The 22,866-nt window shown below is 48.7% G+C and overlaps 8 protein-coding genes across 8 annotated transcripts; 2 read left to right on the plus strand and 6 right to left on the minus strand.

Moving 5' to 3' along the window:
* Positions 1-252: 252 nt before the first annotated feature.
* C8Q69DRAFT_486930 (hypothetical protein) lies at positions 253-3,471 on the minus strand (the record flags this gene model as incomplete). The annotated part of the gene is made up of 6 exons (XM_028631944.1): positions 253-632; positions 692-1,404; positions 1,485-1,967; positions 2,047-2,124; positions 2,186-2,694; positions 3,394-3,471. 6 exons carry the CDS (start codon positions 3,469-3,471, stop codon positions 253-255), a joined length of 2,241 nt encoding a protein of 746 aa, XP_028484740.1.
* Positions 3,472-4,152: 681 nt separating this feature from the next.
* Positions 4,153-7,002, minus strand: C8Q69DRAFT_281280 (hypothetical protein). Its single transcript, XM_028626917.1, has one exon. It carries the CDS (start codon positions 6,791-6,793, stop codon positions 4,427-4,429), a length of 2,367 nt encoding a protein of 788 aa, XP_028484741.1. The 5' UTR covers positions 6,794-7,002; the 3' UTR covers positions 4,153-4,426.
* A 22-nt stretch (positions 7,003-7,024) lies between these two features.
* On the plus strand, positions 7,025-8,635 carry C8Q69DRAFT_468860 (hypothetical protein). The gene has a single exon (XM_028630721.1). It carries the CDS (start codon positions 7,337-7,339, stop codon positions 8,372-8,374), a length of 1,038 nt encoding a protein of 345 aa, XP_028484742.1. The 5' UTR covers positions 7,025-7,336; the 3' UTR covers positions 8,375-8,635.
* Positions 8,636-9,347: 712 nt separating this feature from the next.
* Positions 9,348-11,173, minus strand: C8Q69DRAFT_528223 (putative mitochondrial carrier protein). Its single transcript, XM_028633669.1, has 4 exons — positions 10,666-11,173; positions 10,600-10,606; positions 10,384-10,532; positions 9,348-10,324 (listed from the first exon to the last, which is right to left on the minus strand). Exons 1-4 carry the CDS (start codon positions 10,857-10,859, stop codon positions 9,466-9,468), a joined length of 1,209 nt encoding a protein of 402 aa, XP_028484743.1. The 5' UTR covers positions 10,860-11,173; the 3' UTR covers positions 9,348-9,465.
* Positions 11,174-11,349: 176 nt separating this feature from the next.
* On the plus strand, positions 11,350-15,200 carry C8Q69DRAFT_418549 (global transcriptional regulator, cell division control protein). The gene is made up of 6 exons (XM_028628367.1): positions 11,350-11,745; positions 11,805-11,889; positions 11,967-12,088; positions 12,146-13,733; positions 13,787-14,385; positions 14,445-15,200. Exons 1-6 carry the CDS (start codon positions 11,566-11,568, stop codon positions 14,937-14,939), a joined length of 3,069 nt encoding a protein of 1,022 aa, XP_028484744.1. The 5' UTR covers positions 11,350-11,565; the 3' UTR covers positions 14,940-15,200.
* C8Q69DRAFT_468872 (metalloprotease MEP1) lies at positions 15,201-16,653 on the minus strand. The gene is made up of 2 exons (XM_028630722.1): positions 16,324-16,653; positions 15,201-16,246 (listed from the first exon to the last, which is right to left on the minus strand). The coding sequence occupies exons 1-2, from the start codon at positions 16,612-16,614 to the stop codon at positions 15,596-15,598; spliced, it is 942 nt and encodes a 313-aa protein (XP_028484745.1). The 5' UTR covers positions 16,615-16,653; the 3' UTR covers positions 15,201-15,595.
* On the minus strand, positions 16,654-18,817 carry C8Q69DRAFT_468873 (ligand-effect modulator 3 family). The gene is made up of 6 exons (XM_028630723.1): positions 18,486-18,817; positions 18,378-18,414; positions 18,212-18,308; positions 17,408-18,146; positions 17,186-17,348; positions 16,654-17,114 (listed from the first exon to the last, which is right to left on the minus strand). Exons 1-6 carry the CDS (start codon positions 18,580-18,582, stop codon positions 17,015-17,017), a joined length of 1,233 nt encoding a protein of 410 aa, XP_028484746.1. The 5' UTR covers positions 18,583-18,817; the 3' UTR covers positions 16,654-17,014.
* A 1,413-nt stretch (positions 18,818-20,230) lies between these two features.
* Positions 20,231-21,655, minus strand: C8Q69DRAFT_468878 (ankyrin repeat-containing domain protein). Its single transcript, XM_028630724.1, has 2 exons — positions 21,301-21,655; positions 20,231-21,237 (listed from the first exon to the last, which is right to left on the minus strand). The coding sequence occupies exons 1-2, from the start codon at positions 21,598-21,600 to the stop codon at positions 20,542-20,544; spliced, it is 996 nt and encodes a 331-aa protein (XP_028484747.1). The 5' UTR covers positions 21,601-21,655; the 3' UTR covers positions 20,231-20,541.
* Positions 21,656-22,866: the final 1,211 nt, after the last annotated feature.

The raw sequence follows: 22,866 nt of genomic DNA on the forward strand, positions 1-22,866 counted from the left end.
TCCACTCCCCAATGGGACAACATCCATGCAAATGCGGACAGCAGAAACCATATCAAAAAAAAAAAAGACCAGTAGTAGTAGTAGTAGTAGTAGTAGTAGTAGTAGTAGTAGTAGCAGTTCCTCTGCATTCCATTTGTCATTATTGAAATTCCAAGAGCGAAACATAATAGGCTGTAAATTCCATACTGCAACGGAGGGATATCATCCTCACGTCTCCAGCAACAGACTCTGACCCCAGACTCCCACTTGATTTTATTCCTCCTCATCCTGCCCCAGACGTCTATATTGGCTACTACTACTGCCGCCTTTCGCTCCGGCATTCCGGTTGCGGTTCACCATATTCGAGATCCAGCCACCAATGCCCTCGCTCCGGTCATCATCGCGGCCATGTTTGCCGTTGGAACTGCCGTTGATGTTTGGAGGTTCGATGTCCAGTCCGGGAATGGCACTCTCTGCGCCGAATTGGTGCGGCTGACGTCGAATATCAAGAGACGGGACCGGCGAGCCCGCCCCTATCAGAGATCCTCGTTCCGCCTGTGCCGCAGGAGTTGGCATTGCCGTTGAAGCATCCCCGAACAGAACATTCATATCTTCTAGGCGAACACCACTGGTCTCTGGGTACAGGAAGTACACTAGAATAGCAGTCAACAAACTGATGGCAAACTCCCGACAGCAACATTTAAGAACTTACCAACAACAAAACTACACGCACAGAAGAACGCGTGAACGAGATATAGGCGCCATTTGATAGCTGCTTGCAGGATGGGGGTCACTTCTCCAACGAGCCAGTTGAACGCCCAATTGGTGGCGGTACTCAAACTAGCGCCTTTTGCACGAATGCTGAGCGGGAGAATTTCCGGGGGATACAGCCATGGAATGGGGCCCCAGGACGCGCCGAATGCAGCGTTGTAGATCATGACGAAAATGACTGTCAGGGTAGGAGTGGCAGGCACGTCGATATAGATGAAGTAGGAGATCGCAGAGAGCGAGAGGAGCATGGCCACTGCACCGGAAAGCAGGATCGGGCGTCTACCCCAGCGGTCGACGAGGTACCACGGCGGTATAGTAGACGCAAAATACGAAAGTGCATTGACACCCGTCATCAGGATAGCTGCTCGACCTGCCCAACCAGCGGACTCAAACACCAGAGGGGCGTAGTAAGAGATCACGTTGATACCGTTGAGCTGTGCCAAGGCCTGAGCTGACATGGCAATGAAGACACGCCTGTAGTAGCGCTTGAACATGTCCCCGTATGACCTTTCACCCTCTTGGCGCTGAAGGAGGACGTTCATCTTGATCTCTCGATACTCCTGTCGGGCCTTGTCATTGTGCAGGTCCCCTCCACCATACAGGTTGGCAATGACCACCATGCCCTCCTCATCATGATCATTATCCAACAACCACCTGGGGTCATAAGTTAGCTCACATGCTAACGGACAGCCATCGAATACACCTCACTGGACACAATGGGATCCCATACTTACCTAGGCGACTCGCAAATGATCAGACTACCAAACCCGAGAAGGGCTCCCATAATGCATTGGCACAGCAGCGGAAGACGCCAAGAATAATCGCTCTCGATAAAGCTGCATAGATAGTCAACCCATACGCTAGCCGCGTATCCGGTGATGTTGCCCGTAAACTCGATACAGGCCAGCTTTCCTCTGTTATGCGGCGGAGAAATCTCCGACTGGTAAACCGGAACGATAGTCGAGAGTGCACCAACTCCGAGACCAGCAATGATACGACCAACCATCATCATTGGCAGACCATTGGCAAACGATTGGAAGGCACCACCGATGAAGAAGATGATCGACCCGTACAGAATGGTTCGCCTGCGGCCTATCACATCACCGATCCTCCCAACAAGTATCGAGGAAATGAACGCTCCTATTTCCAGAATGGCAACGACAGTACCGATCTCCGCTCGGGACGGTTGATTGAAGTAGTCCTTAAAATACCAACCCCTAGACTAGCATTAGTATATTGATTGACGCCAGATTGCTGAATTGACCCATGGCAAGTTTCAGATCAGATAAGACGTACGTAATAATACCAGACATGACACCCTGATCATATCCAAAAAGGAAAACGCCTAAAGAAACAAAGACACTGGTAAAATACCTAGCGAGCTGTTAGTAATGGGGCCTTCGTAGAGCACGAATGAGAGCGTCGGAGCACATACAGCAATGGCTTGCCCACCAAGCCATGCGTGAGGGCGGCCTGTCGATTGCTGGGCGACATGATGGCTGCTATAACCCGCTCCGCTCGAGAGATCCGTCTTGGAGCGGGTCTAGGGAGCTCTATGGCCTCTTTATCAACTCCACCGTGCTGACTGACGTCTTCCGGGTAATGTACTCTTTTCTTCTTCTTCGTCCCCCCTCGAGACCGAGCCCGAGCGTGTCCGAAGACCTCCTCGTCGAGAGACGGGCGCAGACGGGACCGAAGAGGGTCCTCCGCGTCGGCGAGCTGCTCCGCTAGGTCGCCAGTATCGGACCAGGTGGAAAAGTCAGAGGCGTAGGATGAACGGGAGGACGGCCGACTGCCTTCCTTCTTCTCTTCTTCCCCGGATTCAAATAGCAACGTCGACCGCTCTGCCCCGGATCGAGAATGGGACGAGAGACGCCGGAGAGGGATGCTGGCGGAAGTACGGCGGGCGGAGCTGGAGGAAGGAATGATGGCGGTGATAAAGGGCTGGTCGAAGCAGCCCTATTTCCGCGGCGAGACAGGAGTGATGATCTCGGAATGAGAGGAAGAAAGGACGTTGGCAGAGGGGTAGGTTCGACGATCGCAGCAATGACGGCCTCCGACGATAGACTTCGAGGGGAGGGCGGTGTGCCGACAGCACGAGGTCCCGCGGGCAAGTCAGTCAGTCTGTCGTCTTCCAGCAGTGACTTGGATGCGTTGGAGATGGGGGATGAAGCCAAAGAGCGAGAGTGAGCACGCTCACAGCGCGGTCAGCCAGTCACAGAGCAGACCACCGATCACAACAAATGGCTGGTCGATGACAGTGGAATAATAATAATGGTGGGCTCTTTAGCTTTCTTGAAGCCGCTCACGAGACGAACTGGAGCCAGATGCAAGATGACGACGAGTGGACAATAATATCAAGTCTAGCAGTGGCGGCGATCAGACATTACAGCGCTGGAGGTATTTATCCGGACGACAGTGGACAGACAGTTGGGTGCAATTGGGCTGGCAACGCGGAGATCTGGCGCGTATGGTCGCTTTAGGGGGTTCAAGTATCAGGATCGGTATTGAGTATCAAGAGGAGATTGATTCCACGATGCGGGATAGATTGATAAAGAGGATCTCTGGCAGCTACGACAGTAGATAAACCGTTACAAGAGTCTCGCGTCGCAGACACCAAGACACTGGTTAGTTAGTAATTACTCTGGGGTTCAAAGCCGGATTAGGCGTCTTGGGAAGAGCGGAGTAATAATTAAATGCATAATAATAGGTACCATACATACTAAGGGGATCAGGGGGGCGGGAAAACGGTGGAAAGCCACTTACATACTAAGAACTAAGAAAGCTGGGGACGGTCGATCCGCCTTTTGCTCCCTCATCGCGTGAACAACAATACGAACAGAATTCGGATGCTTGTCCTCCGCGCGGCAAATGCTAAGAGGACAACACCTCGGTTCAACAATCAGTCACAGGGTATTACTGGTCTACTTCCCAATAATCACTGACTATTTAATAAATCATCATCTAGTCCAACTACCCCGAGAATCGAGATAGATCGACCGTTCTCTCGAATCTGACCTCGTGGCCATCATTTCCTGGTGCCGGAAAAGAGGGGCCGCGCGCTGCTCCTCTGACGCGGCAATCGCTCCGTGGCCAATAACAATTATTCCAAGAGAAGCTGATCGCATCCGGAGAATCGCCCAGGTTCAATGCTCGACCACTGGACTCTCGCCGTTGAAATACACTGAATTATAGATACTTAGTAGGGAAGCAGAACACTTCCATGTATTCTCTCTGGCGTTACTTATCCTCTAGTGTTTTTTTTTGTAAGAATTAGACTTTACATCTATGTCATAATTATAACAGAAACAGTCGTTATACGGTTAGTGCTGGGTTCTTTATATCCTGAAAATCTTTCCCTCACATTCTTTTCTGATAACCAATTATCAGATGGTGCTTTCCATTCTTCAGGAATAGCTATACTTGTGCCATGTCAAATACATGCTTTATGGTACATCGTCTTTTACAAGTAGGCCCATACAGCGTCGACGTCGGCTCATTGTTAAATCAACCTCATAACCCCTTAGGGTCAGTCCTGTGGTACCGCAACTCTGATGCTTATTTCTATACTGTAGTCGGATGGAACCTACGGCCGAGAAAGGAAAAGAGGACACACACAAGGAATACGAAATGACTCTATGGGAAGAGCTAACTCTGAGTAATCTGGAAGATATCATCACTCAATGCACCACAATTGCCGGTCATATTTTTTCTCAACATAAGCCCCATAGAGAAAATCAGTCCCCCTATTCCTAACCCGGGCTGTCATGCCTGGACCAAGCCCTTCGAAGTCGCCAATACGCGTTGATTCATCTCGGCAAACTACAGAACCTAACTTTCTCCCATATATTATACCTTCGCTCTCTTCGACAATGGCAACAAGAATGCCCACGTCCTCCATCATGCTCTCCACTCCCATGAACGAGAGAAGGGCCACTTTCGTTGCCCCGAATGCTTGCTTTGGATTTATACTGTTTCTCACTTCACGTCGTCCTACACCAGTATCTGAAATAACCGCTTCGGAATACTGCCAAACCTTACGCTTGCAATGGAAGACGACACGTTGACATCTCCCCATTTCTTCGATTAGGTAAAAATAGCTTGTGAGCGTCGTGTCGGAAACGTCAAACACACGCCCGCGAAGTTGGACCCGTAGTCCACGGGAGGATGGTTTTCCATGGGGTAGATGTTGATAATTACCGGGAAGCTGGAAATACTCGCCCGTGTGTTGCATAATATTGGATGCCGAGAGAAGCAGCGTGCGTGGTGCCCATCTTAGACCGGGCTTGTCGATTGTATCTCCCATGTAACACAGGATATTGAGGGGAACGGAATCCATCATAGCCCAAAACAGCTCCATTCGGGACAGTACATCTTTCTCCCTCAATATCGGTTCCATGTCAAGGTTAAGCAGTGCAGCCAAGCACAGAGTTTCATCAGAAGCCTGACTCGTGCTCCGGAATGCCACAGCTGTCATCACGGCCGGAAGCGCTTCTTCTCTATCAGAGGAAATCATTCGAAACCCTCGAAGGCTGTCGTATTTTGCGGCCAGAGAGGGCCAGATTGTAGTACTTGTGGTGATATCTAAAGAAGCTTTACAGCGTCGGAAAGTCAAGTCCAGATCACAAATATCATCCCTGAATAGAAAGAATATTGCTTTCGCCAGAGCGCCCTCCTGATAAGTCCACAGGCGTCGGTTCCATGCGGCATTAAAGATTCTCACGAGTAATTCGGTGTCACTCATTTGAAAGCAAGTCGTGGACATTAGCCAAGAGTCCAAGACCAGGACTGCGGTAGAGTTTTCGTACACCTGTCGCATCATCTTTAAAGCGGTATCTTGTGCCTCCTTTTGGTCGGCTGCATCAGGGGGGACACATAATGTATCAAGCCAAAACAGGACGGTATCTGCGGCTTTCCCGGGCAGATTACGTATAAGGCTACTCAGATGAAGTAGTTGGCATCTTGGAAGTGCGTTTCTTTCAACGTTTCCGAGCCCATCTGACCACACATGGGATATGGCAATATAAGACATATCGCTTTTAGCATCAACGAGCTCAACGTAGGCGCTGTCATCTCCAGGGTCAATAGACACGATGAGAGGGATCCTGCCGCGATTGAGGGATGTAGTAGGGTCTGCAATAATATCATCGCACCCAGGGCATCCATCCACATGCTTTGTTTTGTATATATCATCTGAGAGCTGCCGGGGTGAACAACTGAGCTCATTACATAGCCTCTGACTGGATGGTTTGTATCCTTCCTTGTTGCTGATATTAATCATACGATGCTCTTCTCCAACTGGCGATGGTGTTAGATTCGCTATGAAAATAAGGGCAGAGACAGTAAAAAGCTTCGTCATAGGCATAATATCAGAAGGACACCAGCCGCGTTGCCGTAAAGCCATCCACATGTAAGGCCTGCTGGTGTCCGGATGAAAATTTAGCGATTGGTTCATTATTTCATTAGGTCCCGAAGGAGACCAATGAGTAGTTATATTGCCAAAATCATGGAGTACCATGTTTGCCAGTACATGGTCTGGGTGTCGAGGATCAGAAGGGCCTTCAGCCATAATAAATGCATACAAGCTCTCAACAGACTGCAGGGACTCGGGATCATTCCTTCTGTGTCCCCACTCGCCTTGCAAATTAGAATGTATATTATAGCATAGTCGGAGTGCAAAGACTCCATGATCATCGTTGCCTGATGTCCGTTCGACGGCTTGTAAAGCAATTGCCGGCAGCAGTTGTGTAGTAAGGATTGGGAGACCGGACTGGTCGCGTTTATGGGACAGAAATACGGTCTTGACATCAATCGGGCATAGCCTCACATGGATGAGGCCGAAATATAGCCACCGCTGAAGAAACGCTAGGAAGTCGTCGGGGGGGTCATCGAAAATCGCCTGCCATTCAGCCACAGTGAAGGGACCCCAACCCTGACGGTTGGGGTAAGTGAGAAAGTCGCCGCCATCATAATTAGTCATGCTGAGGATGGGAACTTCGAACCGAAATCCAGCCGGGTTGCTGGGTAAGATAAGATGGTCCATAGTAGCGAGTACTTATCAACCGATGACTCTGAAAAAAGGGGACGCGTTCCATTGATACTTATAGTAAGAGCTAGAAGATTTTGAGGCTGAGAAGGGGAGGTTGCACTTTGGGGGGAGTCAGCAGTATGTACTCCGTAAGTAGCAGCTGGACGAGGGCTTGACATTCATGTGACTCGCAGTCTCTATACATGTTGCTGACGTGTCGATCATCGTAGCCTACTTAAGGCTGACAACTAAATAGCAACAAGGCTGGATAAATAGAATCAGACCAATCTGACCGTGACCGATCATTGAGGAGTCCCACCATTATGTCTCCGTTGGGCACCTTTCATGAAATCATAGGTGTTCTGATTGCAGTGCTCTTCAGCAATAAGCATCGATAGATATAAAATCAGTGCCGATCCTCTTATATGCGTAGCCTTCCTCACCCCCTCCACCTTTTGGAGGCACATCGCATAAGGAAAAAAAGAGAAAAGGAAGAAAAAGAAAAAGCAGCATTGATTACGGTATCATAGGACACCATCTCAACGCACCCGCTCGCAAATGTTGCTCTCATCACTACGAAACTGGGCACCGTTTCGTATAGATGCATTGGGCCTGGTCACAATGCTAGGCGCGGACGCGCTTAACCTGACCCTTGGTCGTCTCGTGTACAGCCGTTTTGCTGAGTTTCTGCCCTTACTGGGGGCATTTTTGATTGCAAATAACGATATCACGAAACCAATTCCCGGATTTGTCGCATATAATATCACCGACGGCATTATGGCAACGGATGTGACAGGCTGGTTTTCCAGGTGGCTCCTGTGTCAGGAGTTCAAGCCCTGTTCCACTATACTTTGCATTTCGATCCGAGAGACTGAAAGGCTTACCCTACGCCATACTGCTAGTTTTATTATTGGGATTACTTGTATGACACCAATCATTGTTCTTCCAATCGTCATGGGTGACTGGTGGGGTTTTGTCAACGCATTAAGCATGCTTTTATCCATCCTTGTGAGAAAGGTCATCATGGATCAAAATCGTCACGCCATAAGCACGGCGGCAAGACAGGCATTTGACACCTCGAAAGATGTGGTGAAAACGTTCTGGACGCTCCCTACCGGGACTGTGATCACAATCTATACCCCACGTCGGATTCTTACAGATGTTCTGTTGACGAACCCCCGGCCGCATCGGCTTCGACTCTATAATGCTGCGAGGGCACTTGGCTGGGTAGCATTCGGGTGCCATATTATTTCTTTGGGCATGACCACACTCTTCAACCAGATCATTAGCGTGGCTCTCCTTCTCCTAGCGACAGTCATGGTGGTATACCGCTTCGGTGAGCGTGAATATCTAATTGGAAATGATATAGTCATCTGCCGCTGTGATGCAAAAGGGGAACGCTTTCGTGCAGCAACATATGCCCGACTGGATCTGTCTGGAAAAGAAGAGGAGTCAATGGTATTATGGAATCTATTTCCTCACAAAACCAACACGGAATGGTGGAGCAAATATCGCGACTGTGTTCGTCAGGGCAATAGTGGCTTTACGTCCTGGGATGAGAAACTCGCAGGCTACTATGATGAGAAGGTGGTTTGAGCCATCGAACAAATAAGATTATCAATAAACCTTGGCACCGCCCAGTCTGCTGGGTTTTGATATCTGCAGTATATAAGGATTAGCCGGCGGAGTGACCTCAGGATACCTCAGATACCAGGGGGCCATGTGACATTTCGCGAGATTCCGTGGGCGTTGATACCTACCTATAGATAGGCATATAATCGGCAGGCTCCATGAGTGGAAGTAAAAAGAAAGAGATCTAAGACTATCTATAAATAAGCTGCAGGGGCGTGGGATAAGGGCTACATTTCCCATTTCAACTTCATTACATTGTGGCATCGACCACTGCTATTCAATTTCCACATTTCAGGAGGCTGTGCTGGACCATTCCACCCGCGGTCTTTGCCGGCGGGGGACGTTTGGACAATTGAACTGCTCTTCGTCCAAGGGAAGGAAAAGTGGTGTCGTAGGGCCAGACCACCCAGACGCCATGGCCAGCATAAACAATCTTGCTCACACCTGCAAATGCTATAAAGAACATGATGCCATCGGTTTAGTCAACCTCGATAAGGGAACATTCTCATGTTGACGGACGGGGTAGTTATGCGTCAAGCACGGTCGGCACATGTATTTATCTGCAGAATCAATTATTGCTCTTTAAAATAAGCTAAATACTTGAATTTAGAGGACTGCGCGCCTATATGAGGTTGCAGAGACTCCTCTAGTCGCGCATTAAGGGACGCGTTGCAAGAGCTTATTTACATGTAAATCCATATAAATTGACCACAGTCGAAAAGTAACCTAACGGAGGCTTTCTAACTTATCTTATGCCCCACTTCCTCGGGGCTGGCTCCGAATTACTAGCAGTAATAAATAATTAACTGCATAAGGCTGTTTCCTACACCTTATGGACCTCGCGCATCGCCTACTGCCTACAGTAATTAGCGAGGGCTAGTTATCCAGCATTCGCATCAATAGCAGCCGCACACTCCATCAATAAGTTTAGGATTGTTTACGTCTTGTTTCACCACATGGTTCTTCGAATGACTATTTACATCTCGTATATCTCTATGTATGTCTATATGGTAATTACACAATAACGGACGTAGAATGCTGCTGGGGCGTCGCTATCAGTTTAGAAGAATATCATATCCATCCTTCTGTATATGAACAACATCCGCTGAAGATGCATACTTCCGGCGCACCAGCTCAAATATCACCAGGCCTGCGCTAGTACTGGGCACCTGACGGATGGAACTGCCCACGAACCCACGGAACAGCCATCGCCGCCAGCCTCCTGCGCGGGCGGCTCTCTTCTGGCATCGGGCAAACGTCTCCTGATATGCGTGGAAATAATGCCGCATCATCTGCTGTCTTGAATGATCAAGTCTAGCCTGCTGGTCGAGATACTCCAGCCGTCCAAAATGTAGATTCTGAATCACGCTCAGCGGGTGCTGAACCCCCTGCTGCGCGACCGATGCCATGAGCCCAGCAAGCATCAAAAAACAGGGTTCGATGGCGTAATGTGGTTTGATGACGGGCACTCCTCGATCACTCGTAGCCGGCGACGACATGGTCTGCACTCGAGAGGGTTGCAGAGATCCATAGAAGCGGGTGATGAACGAATAGTACGCCTGTGCCTTGACGTACTCGAAAGTGGAAAAGAAGACAGCGTATCCAAAGGAGTCCCGGAGGAAGGTCAGCGTCCACCCAGCAAAGACACCACGGAGACCGATCTCCTGAAGCTTGTGTTTCCCGTAGTGCCACATGCTCTTATACTGGCCCTCTATCATATCACTCGTCCGAAGACGAACCTGAAGAGCATCCAACGGGGCAGCCACAACAGACTGTATGGTTCCAGCCGCGAAACCCGCAGTGAATGTTTCCAACGGATGAGCAGGTGGGTATGATCTTTTGGTTCCCTCCGCAGTGGGCCGATGGAGCGCAGCGAGGACTTGCAGGTAAGACGTATAAAGGACAGCACCGACTCTAGACAACGTGTCAGATCAGTCTTCAGCGGTAGCTTATACGGATATCCAGATCCTCACCCTGCATTTGCCAGGAGCGGAGGCAAAACCTGATCAGGTATGAAACGCCATCCGTATGTACGAACAGCATGTGCAAGTAAACCAGGTGTGGTCGTATGCCAGGACCATCCTCCTTCAGCGACTCGCGGGTTTATTGCTCTTGCAAAAGCCTAGAATTCATGAATGACTGTTTAGCTATAGATCACATAGGTCGAGTAGGGCTGACAGTGGCTGTACCATGTAACTGACCGGGTGATATGTTAACGCACGTTTCAAAGGAGAGGAAACAGGGACATATCTTACTCAACCCGGGTACGGAAGAAGGCTTTTATGGGAGCTCGAAAGTAGAAGGCGATCATCTGTGCACTGAGAGCGCGCACTCCTGCAGCAGATGCTCCGGTGGCCGCATTGTTTCGAGGTTGTCTGCGAGATGTGCCATCGGAATTCGGATCGGTGAGCTCGTCCTCAAAGCTCATCGGATCGGTATAGAAGGACATATTCTAGAACGATAGCGTACTTTTGTCGGAAAAGCCTCCATCAGGGATGCAGAAAGCTATATTCGAGAGTCATGCAATATATATCACCTGGTCGACACAGGAACAGAGGCCGCAAACATACTGAACTAAACAAGACGAGATGAAGCGGACAGAAACAGAGGTAACAAATCTCTCCTGAGATGGACGCAAGACACAAAAGGCTAAGCCAAGAATGAACGGACCGCAGTTCTCCCTATCAACCGCAGCTCTAATAATCAAGCAAGAAGAAGAATGAATGTGTTAGGGAAGAATAATACTAATTAGTTCTAAGTTAGTTTACTGATACCGAGTAAAGAGCGAAGTGCCCGAAACTCCGGAACTCCGCAAACATGGGACAAACAGTGCAAACATATTGTAAACACTGCAAACATAGCACTCTGCGCTAGACCCAAAGTAGACAAAAAGCTGCCGCCCGAACTGTCACGGTCACGCTCGGCAGGGTCGTGCAACAGACGCGTTCACTTTACCTCGAAACTGCAGAGCTTGCCCTGCGTGCACGCCACCTTCACAACACCCCTTTGTGAAGACATCACTTCAGAGGCCCGTTTAGTCCCAGGTTCGAGTTTATACGTACCTTGCGGACAATCGCTTTTCTTCCAGTGGTTGCCTCGTAGGGGACTGGTGGCCGACCTCTTTAGCGCCACAACCCTCTCTTATCGACCTCAAGATGGCAGAGGAAATCGTTATCGACAAGAACAACTTTTTCAACCGCTTGTCTAGCTTCTATTCAGCATGGAAGGCAGACAGGCGGTCAGGAAACACTGTCTTTGGAGGAGTTGGCTCGATCGTCATCGTTATGGGTAAGACGGACGAGGCCAACTCTTTCCAGAAAAGCAATGCGATGCATGTGAGTTATTGTCACAGTTCCCTTTCTTAGCGCGATTCTGACGAGGTATGGTGTCCTAGTTCTGGTTGCTTGGATACGAGTTCCCCGCTACCCTTTTCGTATTCACTATCGATGCTATGTACGTTGTGACTACGGCGAAGAAAGGTGAGTCGCGATATTCAGCTATTTAGCACTGGTGGCGAGCGACATCCAACTAATACTGCGAACTTGTGAATCAATAGCGAAGCATCTGGAACCTCTGAAAGGCGGCAAGATACCGGTAGAAATCCTGGTCACTACGAAAGATGCGGAGCAGAAGACCAAGATCTTCGAGAAATGCTTGGATATCATCAAAACTGCAGGGGTAAGCATGTTCTGATCTGGACTCTGCCTCCATAGGCCGTATTGCTAACTTCAACAGAAAAAAGTTGGAACCCTGCCCAAGGATGCGGCTTCAGGACCTTTCGCAGACGAATGGAAACGTCTATTCGGAGATATAGCGAAGGATGTGGAAGAAGTTGACATCGCGCCCGCTCTGTCCTCCGCGGCTTTCTCTGTCAAGGGTCCGGAAGAACTGGTCTGCATCCGTAACGCAGCCAGGGCATGCAGTGGTCTCATGTCGGAGTACTTTGTGGATGAAATGTCTCAGTTGCTCGATGAAGAGAGAAAAATGACCCACAAAGCACTTGCATCCAAGATCGATGCTAAGATCGATGATGCTAAGTTTTTCAACAAATTGGCCAAACTGCCGCCCGAATTCGATCCTCAGCAAATCGATTGGGCCTATGGTCCTGTCGTCCAGAGTGGTGGAAAATATGACCTGAGGCTAACGGCTACCTCTGACGACAACAATCTGCGTGCCGGCATTATTATCGCTGGGCTTGGAATTCGCTACAAGACTTACAGCTCCATTATCGCACGGACGTATTTGGTCGACCCAAGCAAATCGCAGGAATCAAATTACGCATTTTTGCTTAGCATCCATGAGGCTGTGATGAAGGATATCCGTGACGGCGTTATCGCCAAGGATTTGTACAACAAGGCCATTGGCATCATCCGCTCTAAGAGACCGGAGCTTGAGAAACACTTTGTTAAGAACATTGGAGCTGGTATCGGCATCGAGCTACGGGATTCCAATATGGTTCTCAATGGAAAGAATACTAGGCCTCTGAAAAGCGGCATGACTTTCTACGTCTCCGTTGGGCTGGTTGATGTCCAGGACCCAGAGCCCAAGGAAAAGAGCAATGCGGTCTATTCTATGGTCATCACCGACACTGTCCGTGTCGGTGACACTGGTGCTCATATATTCACGAAAGATTCGGGCATCGATATGGACTCGGTGTCCTTCTACTTCGGCGACGAAGAGGAGGAGCAGAAGCCAGCGAAGGAAAAGACGGAGTCCAGGTCGAGCGCAATCGCAGCAAAGAATATCACCAAGACTAAACTCCGTGCTGAGCGGCCTACTCAGATCAACGAAGGCGCCGAGGCTCGCCGTCGTGAGCACCAAAAGGAACTAGCTGCCAAGAAAACAAAGGAGGGTCTTGAACGATTCGCTGGCACTACTGGGGACGAGAATGGTACCGCGCAGAAGAAGTTCAAGAGATTCGAGTCTTATAAGCGAGACAACCAACTTCCCGCCAAAGTCAAAGATCTTACTGTGTACGTGGATCATAAAGCATCGACGGTCATTGTTCCCATAATGGGTAGACCTGTTCCCTTCCACATAAACACAATCAAGAACGCCAGCAAGAGTGACGAGGGAGAGTACGCTTACCTGCGAATCAACTTCCTTTCCCCTGGCCAGGGAGTCGGCAGGAAGGATGATCAGCCATTCGAAGACCTGTCTGCCCACTTCTTGAGAAACCTTACTTTGAGGTCAAAGGACAATGACAGACTGGCGCAAGTTGCTCAGGATATCACGGAGCTACGAAAGACTGCTCTCCGACGGGAGCAGGAGAAGAAGGAAATGGAGGATGTGGTGGAACAAGACAAGCTGATTGAAATAAGGAGTATGTTGAAAACTAAGTCCACCTTCAGTCATCCATTACTAACTTATGAACAGATCGCCGGCCCGTTAAGCTCCCTGATGTCTACCTCCGGCCTCCGCTTGATGGCAAGCGTGTGCCAGGGGAGGTTGAAATCCATCAGAACGGTCTCCGCTACCAGTCGCCATTCCGGAATGAGCATGTTGATGTCCTTTTCAGCAACGTGAAGCATTTGTTCTTCCAACCTTGTGCTCACGAGATGATCGTTATTATCCATGTTCATTTGAAGACGCCGATCATGATCGGTAAGAGAAAGACCAAGGATGTCCAATTCTATCGCGAGGCTACGGATATGCAATTCGATGAGACCGGCAACCGTAGGCGCAAGCATCGTTACGGCGATGAAGAAGAATTCGAGGCGGAGCAGGAAGAGAGGCGCCGCAGAGCTGCACTGGACCGGGAATTCAAGGCCTTTGCCGAGAAGATATCCGATGCAGGCAAAGACGAGGGCGTTGACGTCGACATTCCTTTCCGGGAGATTGGTTTCAACGGAGTGCCGAATCGATCTAATGTGCTCATTCAGCCGACTACGGACGCTTTGGTGCAGCTCACGGAGCCTCCTTTCCTCGTTATTACGCTGAACGAGATCGAAATCGCCCATTTGGAGCGCGTGCAGGTAAGCTCTCAAAATCGAATAACTTACAGCCCCAAGCTGCTGCTAACTGTTTCACCTAGTTTGGCCTCAAAAACTTCGACTTGGTCTTCGTCTTCAAGGATTTCCACAGGCCTCCGGTGCATATCAATACCATCCCCGTGGAATCTCTTGAAGGTGTGAAAGACTGGCTCGACTCTGTTGATATTCCGTTCACCGAGGGACCTCTGAACCTCAACTGGACGACAATCATGAAGACTGTAACCAGCGATCCTCATGGCTTCTTCGCTGACGGTGGTTGGTCTTTCTTGGCCGCGGAATCCGATTCAGAGGCTGGCGACGAATCAGATGAAGAGTCCGCATTCGAATTGTCTGAGTCGGAACTCAATGAGTCCGACGAAAGCTCAGAGGATGATAGCGAGTTCGATGACGACGCTAGTGCTGAGGCTAGTGAGGATATCAGCGGGGATGAAGAGAGTGAAGGCGAGGATTGGGATGAATTGGAGAGGAAGGCGAAGAAGAAGGACGCAGAAGGTGGCCTTGATGACGATGACCGAGGAAAGAAGCGCAAGCGTTAATCGGCGCGTCTGGTTCTAAAAAAAATGACAACTACGCGGAACTGGCTAACATTGTTGATTGGGACCTTTATTTCACGAATGTGTTTAATTGCAAGGCATTTTTTTCTATTGTGCCAGAAGCATCAGCAAGATGCAATTCCGGACGCATTGTTATGAGCGGAGGTTGGCAAGGCAGTTTGGGGACAACTACGATTTACCCATGTGATCCCTAGGTAGTTTTACTTTTACCTTAATGCACGAACGCTTGAAATCTTGGTCTAGTCTGGTCTTGACATATTATTATCAATTGTATTTATGCTCTCTGCCTGTAAAGATAAGCTCTATCCAGACAACAGATCTTGGTAGTTGAAAGCTCACCAAGTCAGATTTCGTGCCTCAGTAGTATATAGTAAATATAGGATAAGTAGAACGAAAATGAAATAAGATTATAAGACCCCAAAAGAAATAAAAACCCTCGAATGAGTATCTGGAACAGGAAGCAAAATCTTGAAATCCTGGTTAGATCCAGTAGTAGTCTCTGAAAACTGACATGGGGAATTCCTGGAAGACAACACCGAGAAAAGAAAGAATGCAAGAGAGAAAGAGTAAGCAATCAGAAATGCTCCGTATGCATGGGCTGCATCTTCCAATATCGATTCATGCATTTATCCATTCATTTATTTCCCCTTTCTCATCTTCGCCCACATATTCCGCATCCGCAAAGTCTGGTCCTTCGTAAACCCCTGATAACAATCATCAGAAGAATAATCCATATAATTATGTATAGAATCCAGTCCCGCGGAATCAGGACACGAGTCCTGTCTCACTGGACAACCCTCCGTCGCTTCGGCTTGTAACGGCGTGTCGGCGATATAATCCCCCTCGTTACTGGGAGAGCACGATCCACCCTGGAATACATGCAGGAGGCCGTTCCAGTGCCCGACTTCATGCACGGCTGTTCCCCCCAGGTTGTAGTGCGTTAGGGGTCCGCCGGGCATGGAGCTGGCGAGGATGTTGCAGCCGTCTTTGATGTAGTCGGAGCGCGTGCTGGTGGAGTTGATGGTGGGGTCGGGAAGGGAGCAGAATCCGAGGAGAGAGGGCATGGTGGATGGGGTGGTTTGGGAACGGCCGAGGATTGAATCGCTGGGGGTGTCTTGGAGGTCGGTTTGGAAGTATATGTTGAGCGTGCTGTAGGTGCCTTTGCGGAGAGCGGTTTTCATTCCGATGTCGTCGCCGTTCTGTGCCCAGGTGTCGTTGATGGTGTGGTCGACTCCGAGGAGTTTGTATGTGATGGTCGTGTTGGAGTATGATTTTTGTAGGTAGGTGAGCTTTTTTTATGTGTTTTTTGATTCAGTGTCATGGTTATGCGCATCAATAGGAGGTTCTTGGGTAGGTGAAGACTTACCTGGTCAGATATCATCTTATCGGTCACCAAATCCGCGTTGGCTTTGGTAGTGACAATATGAAACCATGTCTCAATCTCAATGGGAGTTAAATCCTCTAGATTTCCTGCGCCGCTCATGCGAGCTTGGGACTCTATAGAGCCCAGCTGTCTTTGTAACGCCTTGAATGTTGCCCCAGGCTCGCTTGTCCCGCAATAGCGACCGCGATGAGGCGTGAAATCTTCTCCTCCATCTGCTGCTAATGTATAAGCGAAGGTCAAGCTTAAAAAGATCAATCCTACAAGCCACTGCATCGTTGCTGTTTTTGGCGCCGCGGCCTAGGTGTCTCGTAGGTGGTGGTTTTAAAACATCTTTATTTTTCAACTATAACGCCAATAAGTTCTGGTGACTTGAATGGAATGTAGTAGCAGAAACACAAAACATGGCGACGCGCCTGGAATGCTGTATCAAGGAGGGAAGCCAGGTTATATTATTTGCGGGGAGCCAAGCGTGTCATGCTCCCTCCTTTCCATATGAACCACATCTACAAGAGACAGAAAAAAAAGGGAATACCTGTAGCCGACTCATAGAAATACATTCTGCGAGTTTACGATAAAAAAGGGTTAAGTCCGCAATGAACGCCACGAAGAACCAAGGCCCATCCAGAGACTAAGGAAAACAAAATAGAATATGGCCGAATATATAATAGACCCTTCAAAGAGCATGCGAACCGAACCGGTCATCACGACCGGTGGTGACCGCTGTAGCATGTTGGTCGTTGTTCCAGGTCAGGTAGGTGTGATCGCCCATTTTCCTAGCGAGGAATGAGTATGGAGCCAACAAAGGGATGGGATGGGATTCGAATAAGGACGATCGGCGACATACCTCGGCTTCACCAGATGTGCGACCGTGAAAAGAGCGCCAAGCACGATACAGATGCCACCAACAACAACGTAAGCGATTCCCATGAAGGGATTCCTGCCTCCCATGACAGTGCGCGTCGAGATTAAGATCGATTTGGTGCCGCTATATTCGGTAACCGGGAAGTCTATCGGTTCAGGTTAGACATAGGTTGATTCACAATATCGGGTAGAAGACCACACATACAGTCGTCAATGTCTAAACGGTACACGCCAGCTTTCATCGGAGTGGTGTCATTGCGTCTTGACAGTTTGCTGAACGACGGCAGTCCCGCAGTCCTCATCCAAACCATCAATTCCTCGTCCTCATTGATGTTGGGAATCGGAGTCTCGTCATTGTACCCATTCGGATACCGGTCGTGCCAGTTGGGCGGCGGGTGCACTTGTGAGTTCTGATATTGGGTTTTCTTGTAAATTTGTTTGTCACTATCCCACGCAATACCTTTGTTCGTCATCTCGTAGGTGATGTTGCCTGCATCGACTCCCACCAGTGCGGGGCTATAGATAGTATCATTGAAGATGGAGTTTGCGATCAGTCCACACGGGTAGTAAGCCTTGCCGGTCGCCGGGTCGGTCGTAAGAGGGTCACAGGTGCTGCCAGCAATGGTACTGTTCGAAAGAGGTTTGCCCATCAGTTGATCGAGATCCAGCGACTGCACGTATCTGCGATGGTTCTGGTAGAAATTCGTCAAACGATAGTAGAGGAAAACAGGTGGTGGCAAGTCATTAGGAATCTCGAATAGCAGCGAGCAAACAGTAGTCTGGTTCTTCAAGATGGGCCTTTGGACCATCGTGCGCTGCCATGATGGCGTTTGAGTCTGCTGGGTAGACTTGAAAGTAGCTGTGACTTTGTCGGGGATCGGGCTGAAAGTCCCAACGGGTGCCTGGGTTTTGCAGTCGGAGTAGTCAATCACGATCTCTTGGACCTAAGATATCCCCGTTAACGTCAGCTGGCTACAACGCGTGAGAGGTTGCAACATCGACAGCATACCTGGGAACTAGCCCAGAGCAGAACTCCTCCAAGAGGCGCAAAGATGGTCCCTATAACGAAGAAGAGGGGCAGAACGGATCTGGGCGTTAAGATCGGCCTGGTTGATGCAGCGTCAGCAACGTAGATGAGGACAGACAAGGTTGCGATGATCGAGGCTGCTACTCACTGCCAGGCTTTAAGGCGCTGCTGTCGAAACGCGGTATCTGATCCGATCCACCAGGTCAGTACGAAGATATCGAGGATGGCGCGCAAGCCAGGACTTGGGGTTCCGCACTAGCCGGTCTTTTGCTCTTTTGTTTCTTGTCGCCGTCGGCCCGATGAGGATCTTGCTCCTCCACGGACTCAGGACGGTCCAGTTCTGTTCGCGACATGGCCGCACCTGAGAGTGATCTGGGTGTATGATGTGTTGAGCGCTCTCGAGACGATGGGAGATGGAGCGATGGAAGATGTTGACGGGCTCATGAAACAGACTGGAGATTAGTTACCTGCAGTCGGTGGATTAACGGAACGGAGAGCATCGAGTATTATTACACTAACGAGATGGGGGGGCGAACAGTGACAACGCCTGATTTGCTTGGCAACCAACTAAATTAATTATTGCCTACATCCACCGAGCTTAATAATATCAATGGGGCTTCCAGAAGTATTAATTAATATTTCTCATGCTACAATAATAATTACAATGGATTCAACTGAGAAGCATCTTCTTTTCAAGACAATTGTGACACGTAATAGTACATAATACCTGTAGAATATCCCCGCGAGCCCTTAGCCGCCGACATTCAATTTAAAATAATTGTTGCGGCATATTCAAGCATTGGCGTTCTCCACTGGGCGATTGTTACTAGAGTATGTACTGGTCTTCTCGTCCCAACGGACAGAAAGTCGGTGAATCGACGTTCTTCTGCGAGCTCTTCTCATTCGATTTTGTTTCAATGTTGTTGGTGATCTAGGCTGAGTCTCCTGTGATGTCTGTGTGGCTCTATACCATACTTGCTGTTCTGTCTCTTCTGGCCTTTCTCGTTAGTCCTGGACGCCACTACTTAGGTACTTAGCAACAATGCTTGTACATAGCTTTGTTCTAGTAAAGTGGGGGGATTCGTCTCGACTTATGGGAATTGCGTCTTGTTGTTCTCAATATCACGGTCAATATTGCGTGACGCGAATCCTATCCATAAGAATCCAAGAGTGAGAGAAGCTCCATCTTGCAGACTTCAGATATAGTTACCCAAACACATACTCTACTCACATGATACCTTATCAATCCTCTTCTGAGCCGACTTATAATCCCACATTGCTTTTTCTATGACTATAACTAGGTAACTACTTAATGATATTATTCCCTCAAGGCTCAGACTTCAAAGCTATCTCCCGCTTGCCCGGAGATCTCGTCAAATTCTAGACTAAGATTCTCAAAAAAGCACCCTGCATAATACGTCAACCCAGCTAAAAATGCATTTCATGGTTTCTTAAGGTAATAGCTATGCGACGAAATTGGCGCGAATGAGTTGTTTTACAGACCACGTGGACGATCGTGAGGTCCTCGATGAAATCCGTCTACTGGTCTCTAATTAAGAGATCTCGGATCCGGGGAGACCAAACCGGAGATTCCCCCCTTTGCTGAATGGTTCAGCGAGTTATGATAGTAAATATCGTGACATTTCAACAAGAAAGTCCACTTCTCCAGGAATGATAGTACCCCCCGAGACTCCCTGCCTAGCTACCTAGATAGGGAGTTCGTACACTTTCTTTTTTATAGTACTTTTTTTTTCTTAGCTGTCTAAGACACATAATACGATAGTTACTACAGTACTTCATATAAGACCAGACCGAGTTATGCTCGGCTATTGCAGACTGGCCATTTCAGGGGGAACGGGCCGCACTAATAACTAGAGAGCTCAAGCTTATAATAGCACGATTTCAACTACCTAGATAGCAAATATAGACAGCATTTTCCGTTGTCTCTAAGTACCATAAAAATTCTAGTATTCCTGAAGAGCACATGACTGACGTGTATTTGTGGCATATGATCTACCGTAAAATGGACATTCCCATAACCCACTCACTAGGTATATATGAAAGCTATTGGGGACAGCTGACTCCTCTATTGCGTAGCGCGCTTTTCAGGAGAGACTTCTACTAAACCATCTGGGAAAGCAAGTACATCACCCCGATATGGAGATAAACCAGTTATGTCATGTCATTATATTCACAGAAATGCCCAGTATGAAAAAGCCGGGCCATGCTACATGAATTGACAAGAGATCCATGGAATATCTGAGCTAATCGCTTAAGCTTTTATTTCAAAGGCATTCAATTGTCGTAAATAATCAATGTATAGAACTCAGCAGACGAGCAACATCCTCATGTCCATACTTTCTTGCCTCCTCTAACGCTGTCTGTCCTTCACTTTGCTGAGTAACGTCGGCCCCTCTTTCAAGTAATAGTTTAACGACCTCCATATGCCCACGGCCAGCAGCAAGAAGAATAGGCGAACCTAAAGCTCCTTGGGCATCAATATCAGCTGAATTATCCAGAAGTAACCGCACCGTCTCAAGATGTCCTGACAAACATGCCGCCGCGAGAGCGGTCCCCGCCAGACCTTTGCTGTCGATTGGGGCATTGGTATTGATCAGTTGCCTTGCAATATCACCAAGTCCAAAGGAGGAGGCATAGTAGAGGGGGTGAGGTGGGTGATTGAGGCCGTCATCATTATCTTCTGAAAAGCAATCCCCGTTGAAAGGAGTATATCCGTCGAGAAAGGCAGTCCAATTTAGATAAGCGGGCTCCAATCTGAAGAGCTCCATGATCATGGGACACAGAGTGTCCGCATCAAGGCCGGCTCGTTTTGCGTGCAGCGGCCAGTAGTTAGTCGCATATCGTAGCAGGAAAGATGACTGGACAACGTCTTGCATAGTGGTATATGGCCGGTCGAATTGAAGGAGATATGCGAGACAGACTTTGGCAATGCATGCGTGGGCTTTACTCTCCGTGATAGCGTACTGGCTTGCTGGTCCTGACTGGATCTGCGAGGAGGTCAGGTACTGTTTGACGGAGAAATGGGAAAGTCTGATCTGTTGGTGATTGACATCTTCGAGTGTCTCAAGCCCTGGGTTCCCAGGTGTCGTTGTCACAAATATGCTGGGACATAGGCCGAGAATGTCTCTTGGATCGAGGAATCGTCTATCGGGATCAAATCTAGTTGTGGATGCGAGGTCTACCGTGGCTATTTCGGCTAGTTCCTCTATGCTTAATGGTCGTGTGGAATAGGTGAGCCATTGTAGAACCATTGAAACGAGCCCTGAGTAATCCTTGTTGATTCGACAAAGCGCCTCTGTGTACATGGCATCCAAGGACCTTGGAAGGCAGCAGAGCGCCTGACGCAGCATAGACACGTTTAGACAATTCTCTAGGGCATCAAGCTGACATGCAACCCATCGGAACCTGGAGAGTGTGAGCCCTTAAAAGCTTTTCCTTGATAAAACCAAACTTACATCCCATTGGCATGAGTTGCCATCGTTTCTGTGATTTCGTCCGCCAGATCCGGTCGCCGCTGCCACCGTTTCAACTTGGGATCCGACTGGAGCCTTTCTTTCACGTACGAACGGATATCGATATCAACAGAAGTACCCTGAAGAACAACCTTGGCCCCGAACAATAGACGCTTGAACTGCATTTCTGCTTCGTCATCTTGACGACTTGTAATCAGCAGATGCAATCGTCCAGTATCCCAACCATCGATTTCGCGCAGGAACTCCCACAAGCGTTGTTTATTTACGCATTCATCCAGGGCGTCAAGGATAAGAAAAGCTTCGTCGTATTCTTGGACAAGTTCTCGGAGAACCTGTAGTAGCTCTTGAAAAGTCGGCTGATGTCCACCCTTGGAAGCAAATAGACTATCTACGGAGGGACGCAGCTTGTTGTTTTTGGAAATGAACTGAGAAATAACCCCTCGCAGCATATTCTCGGGCGACTGTCTCTTAGTGTCATTGAAATCAAAGTAAAAGTACGTTAGTACTTTGTGCGGATTGTGGCAACAGTTATCCTGTAGATGGTCGATGATGGTTGAACTCAGAATCGTCTTGCCGCATCCAGGTATTCCACAAACCCAGAGAACTTGGGACGCATCGGCTTTCCAGGACAGGAACTCCGTGCTTGTAATAAACCATTCTCCGGTCCCCGGATGTTTCTTGCTGCGAGCAACTTCATGGTTCATAGATGCATCCGGTGCTGCAAGCCAGCTCTGGATTTTTTGACGTTGAGAATCTACTCAAATTAGCCGACTTCTTAATATGTCGCTGATCAAAACCTTACCATTGCTGATATCCGAGGATGCTCGTTGCAAATTTGCTACACGCTCCTGCGTATCTGCTAGCAAGCCATTATTTTGGGCGGTTAGGTCCTGCATAGCGAGGATCAACCTCCTTAATACCCGGAACAAATGCATTAGATTCATCATTATGAAGAACATGAATAAAGAAAATAGAAAACTGACGTTTGATCTGTATCAATAGCCAAGCTCAATGTGCTCCTCAGCAACGCAATCTGCTCGATAGTTCTTCGACTTTCTGCCTCTTTAAGTGGCCAACTCAAGGCTCGCAGAAACGCCTGTCGTCTGGACGGAACCCGGCCAGCGTAATAATTCGATGGTGTTA

The sequence above is a fragment of the Paecilomyces variotii genome (assembly GCF_004022145.1).
Source record: "Paecilomyces variotii strain CBS 101075 chromosome Unknown C8Q69scaffold_6, whole genome shotgun sequence".
NCBI classification, from domain to species: domain Eukaryota; kingdom Fungi; phylum Ascomycota; class Eurotiomycetes; order Eurotiales; family Thermoascaceae; genus Paecilomyces; species Paecilomyces variotii.

Excerpts from the sequence above, each read along its gene's own strand:
- C8Q69DRAFT_468860 (XM_028630721.1), top strand. The coding sequence starts at position 7,337 with ATGTTGCTCTCATCACTACGAAACTGGGCACCGTTTCGTATAGATGCA.
- C8Q69DRAFT_468872 (XM_028630722.1), bottom strand. The coding sequence starts at position 16,614 with ATGCAGTGGCTTGTAGGATTGATCTTTTTAAGCTTGACCTTCGCTTAT. Across the intron at positions 16,247-16,323 it reads ATAAGATGATATCTGACCAG|CTCACCTACCTACAAAAATC; the intron begins GTAAGTCTTCAC and ends ACATAAAAAAAG.
- C8Q69DRAFT_468878 (XM_028630724.1), bottom strand. The coding sequence starts at position 21,600 with ATGCTGCGTCAGGCGCTCTGCTGCCTTCCAAGGTCCTTGGATGCCATG. Across the intron at positions 21,238-21,300 it reads GGCTTGAGACACTCGAAGAT|ATCCAGTCAGGACCAGCAAG; the intron begins GTCAATCACCAA and ends ACCTCCTCGCAG.
- C8Q69DRAFT_418549 (XM_028628367.1), top strand. The coding sequence starts at position 11,566 with ATGGCAGAGGAAATCGTTATCGACAAGAACAACTTTTTCAACCGCTTG. Across the intron at positions 11,746-11,804 it reads AGAAAAGCAATGCGATGCAT|TTCTGGTTGCTTGGATACGA; the intron begins GTGAGTTATTGT and ends ATGGTGTCCTAG. Across the intron at positions 14,386-14,444 it reads CCCATTTGGAGCGCGTGCAG|TTTGGCCTCAAAAACTTCGA; the intron begins GTAAGCTCTCAA and ends TGTTTCACCTAG.
- C8Q69DRAFT_528223 (XM_028633669.1), bottom strand. The coding sequence starts at position 10,859 with ATGTCCTTCTATACCGATCCGATGAGCTTTGAGGACGAGCTCACCGAT. Across the intron at positions 10,325-10,383 it reads CCGCTCCTGGCAAATGCAGG|AGTCGGTGCTGTCCTTTATA; the intron begins GTGAGGATCTGG and ends CACGTTGTCTAG.
- C8Q69DRAFT_281280 (XM_028626917.1), bottom strand. The coding sequence starts at position 6,793 with ATGGACCATCTTATCTTACCCAGCAACCCGGCTGGATTTCGGTTCGAA.
- C8Q69DRAFT_468873 (XM_028630723.1), bottom strand. The coding sequence starts at position 18,582 with ATGTCGCGAACAGAACTGGACCGTCCTGAGTCCGTGGAGGAGCAAGAT. Across the intron at positions 18,415-18,485 it reads AAAGAGCAAAAGACCGGCTA|ATACCGCGTTTCGACAGCAG; the intron begins GTGCGGAACCCC and ends GGATCGGATCAG. Across the intron at positions 18,147-18,211 it reads TGCTCTGGGCTAGTTCCCAG|GTCCAAGAGATCGTGATTGA; the intron begins GTATGCTGTCGA and ends GGGATATCTTAG.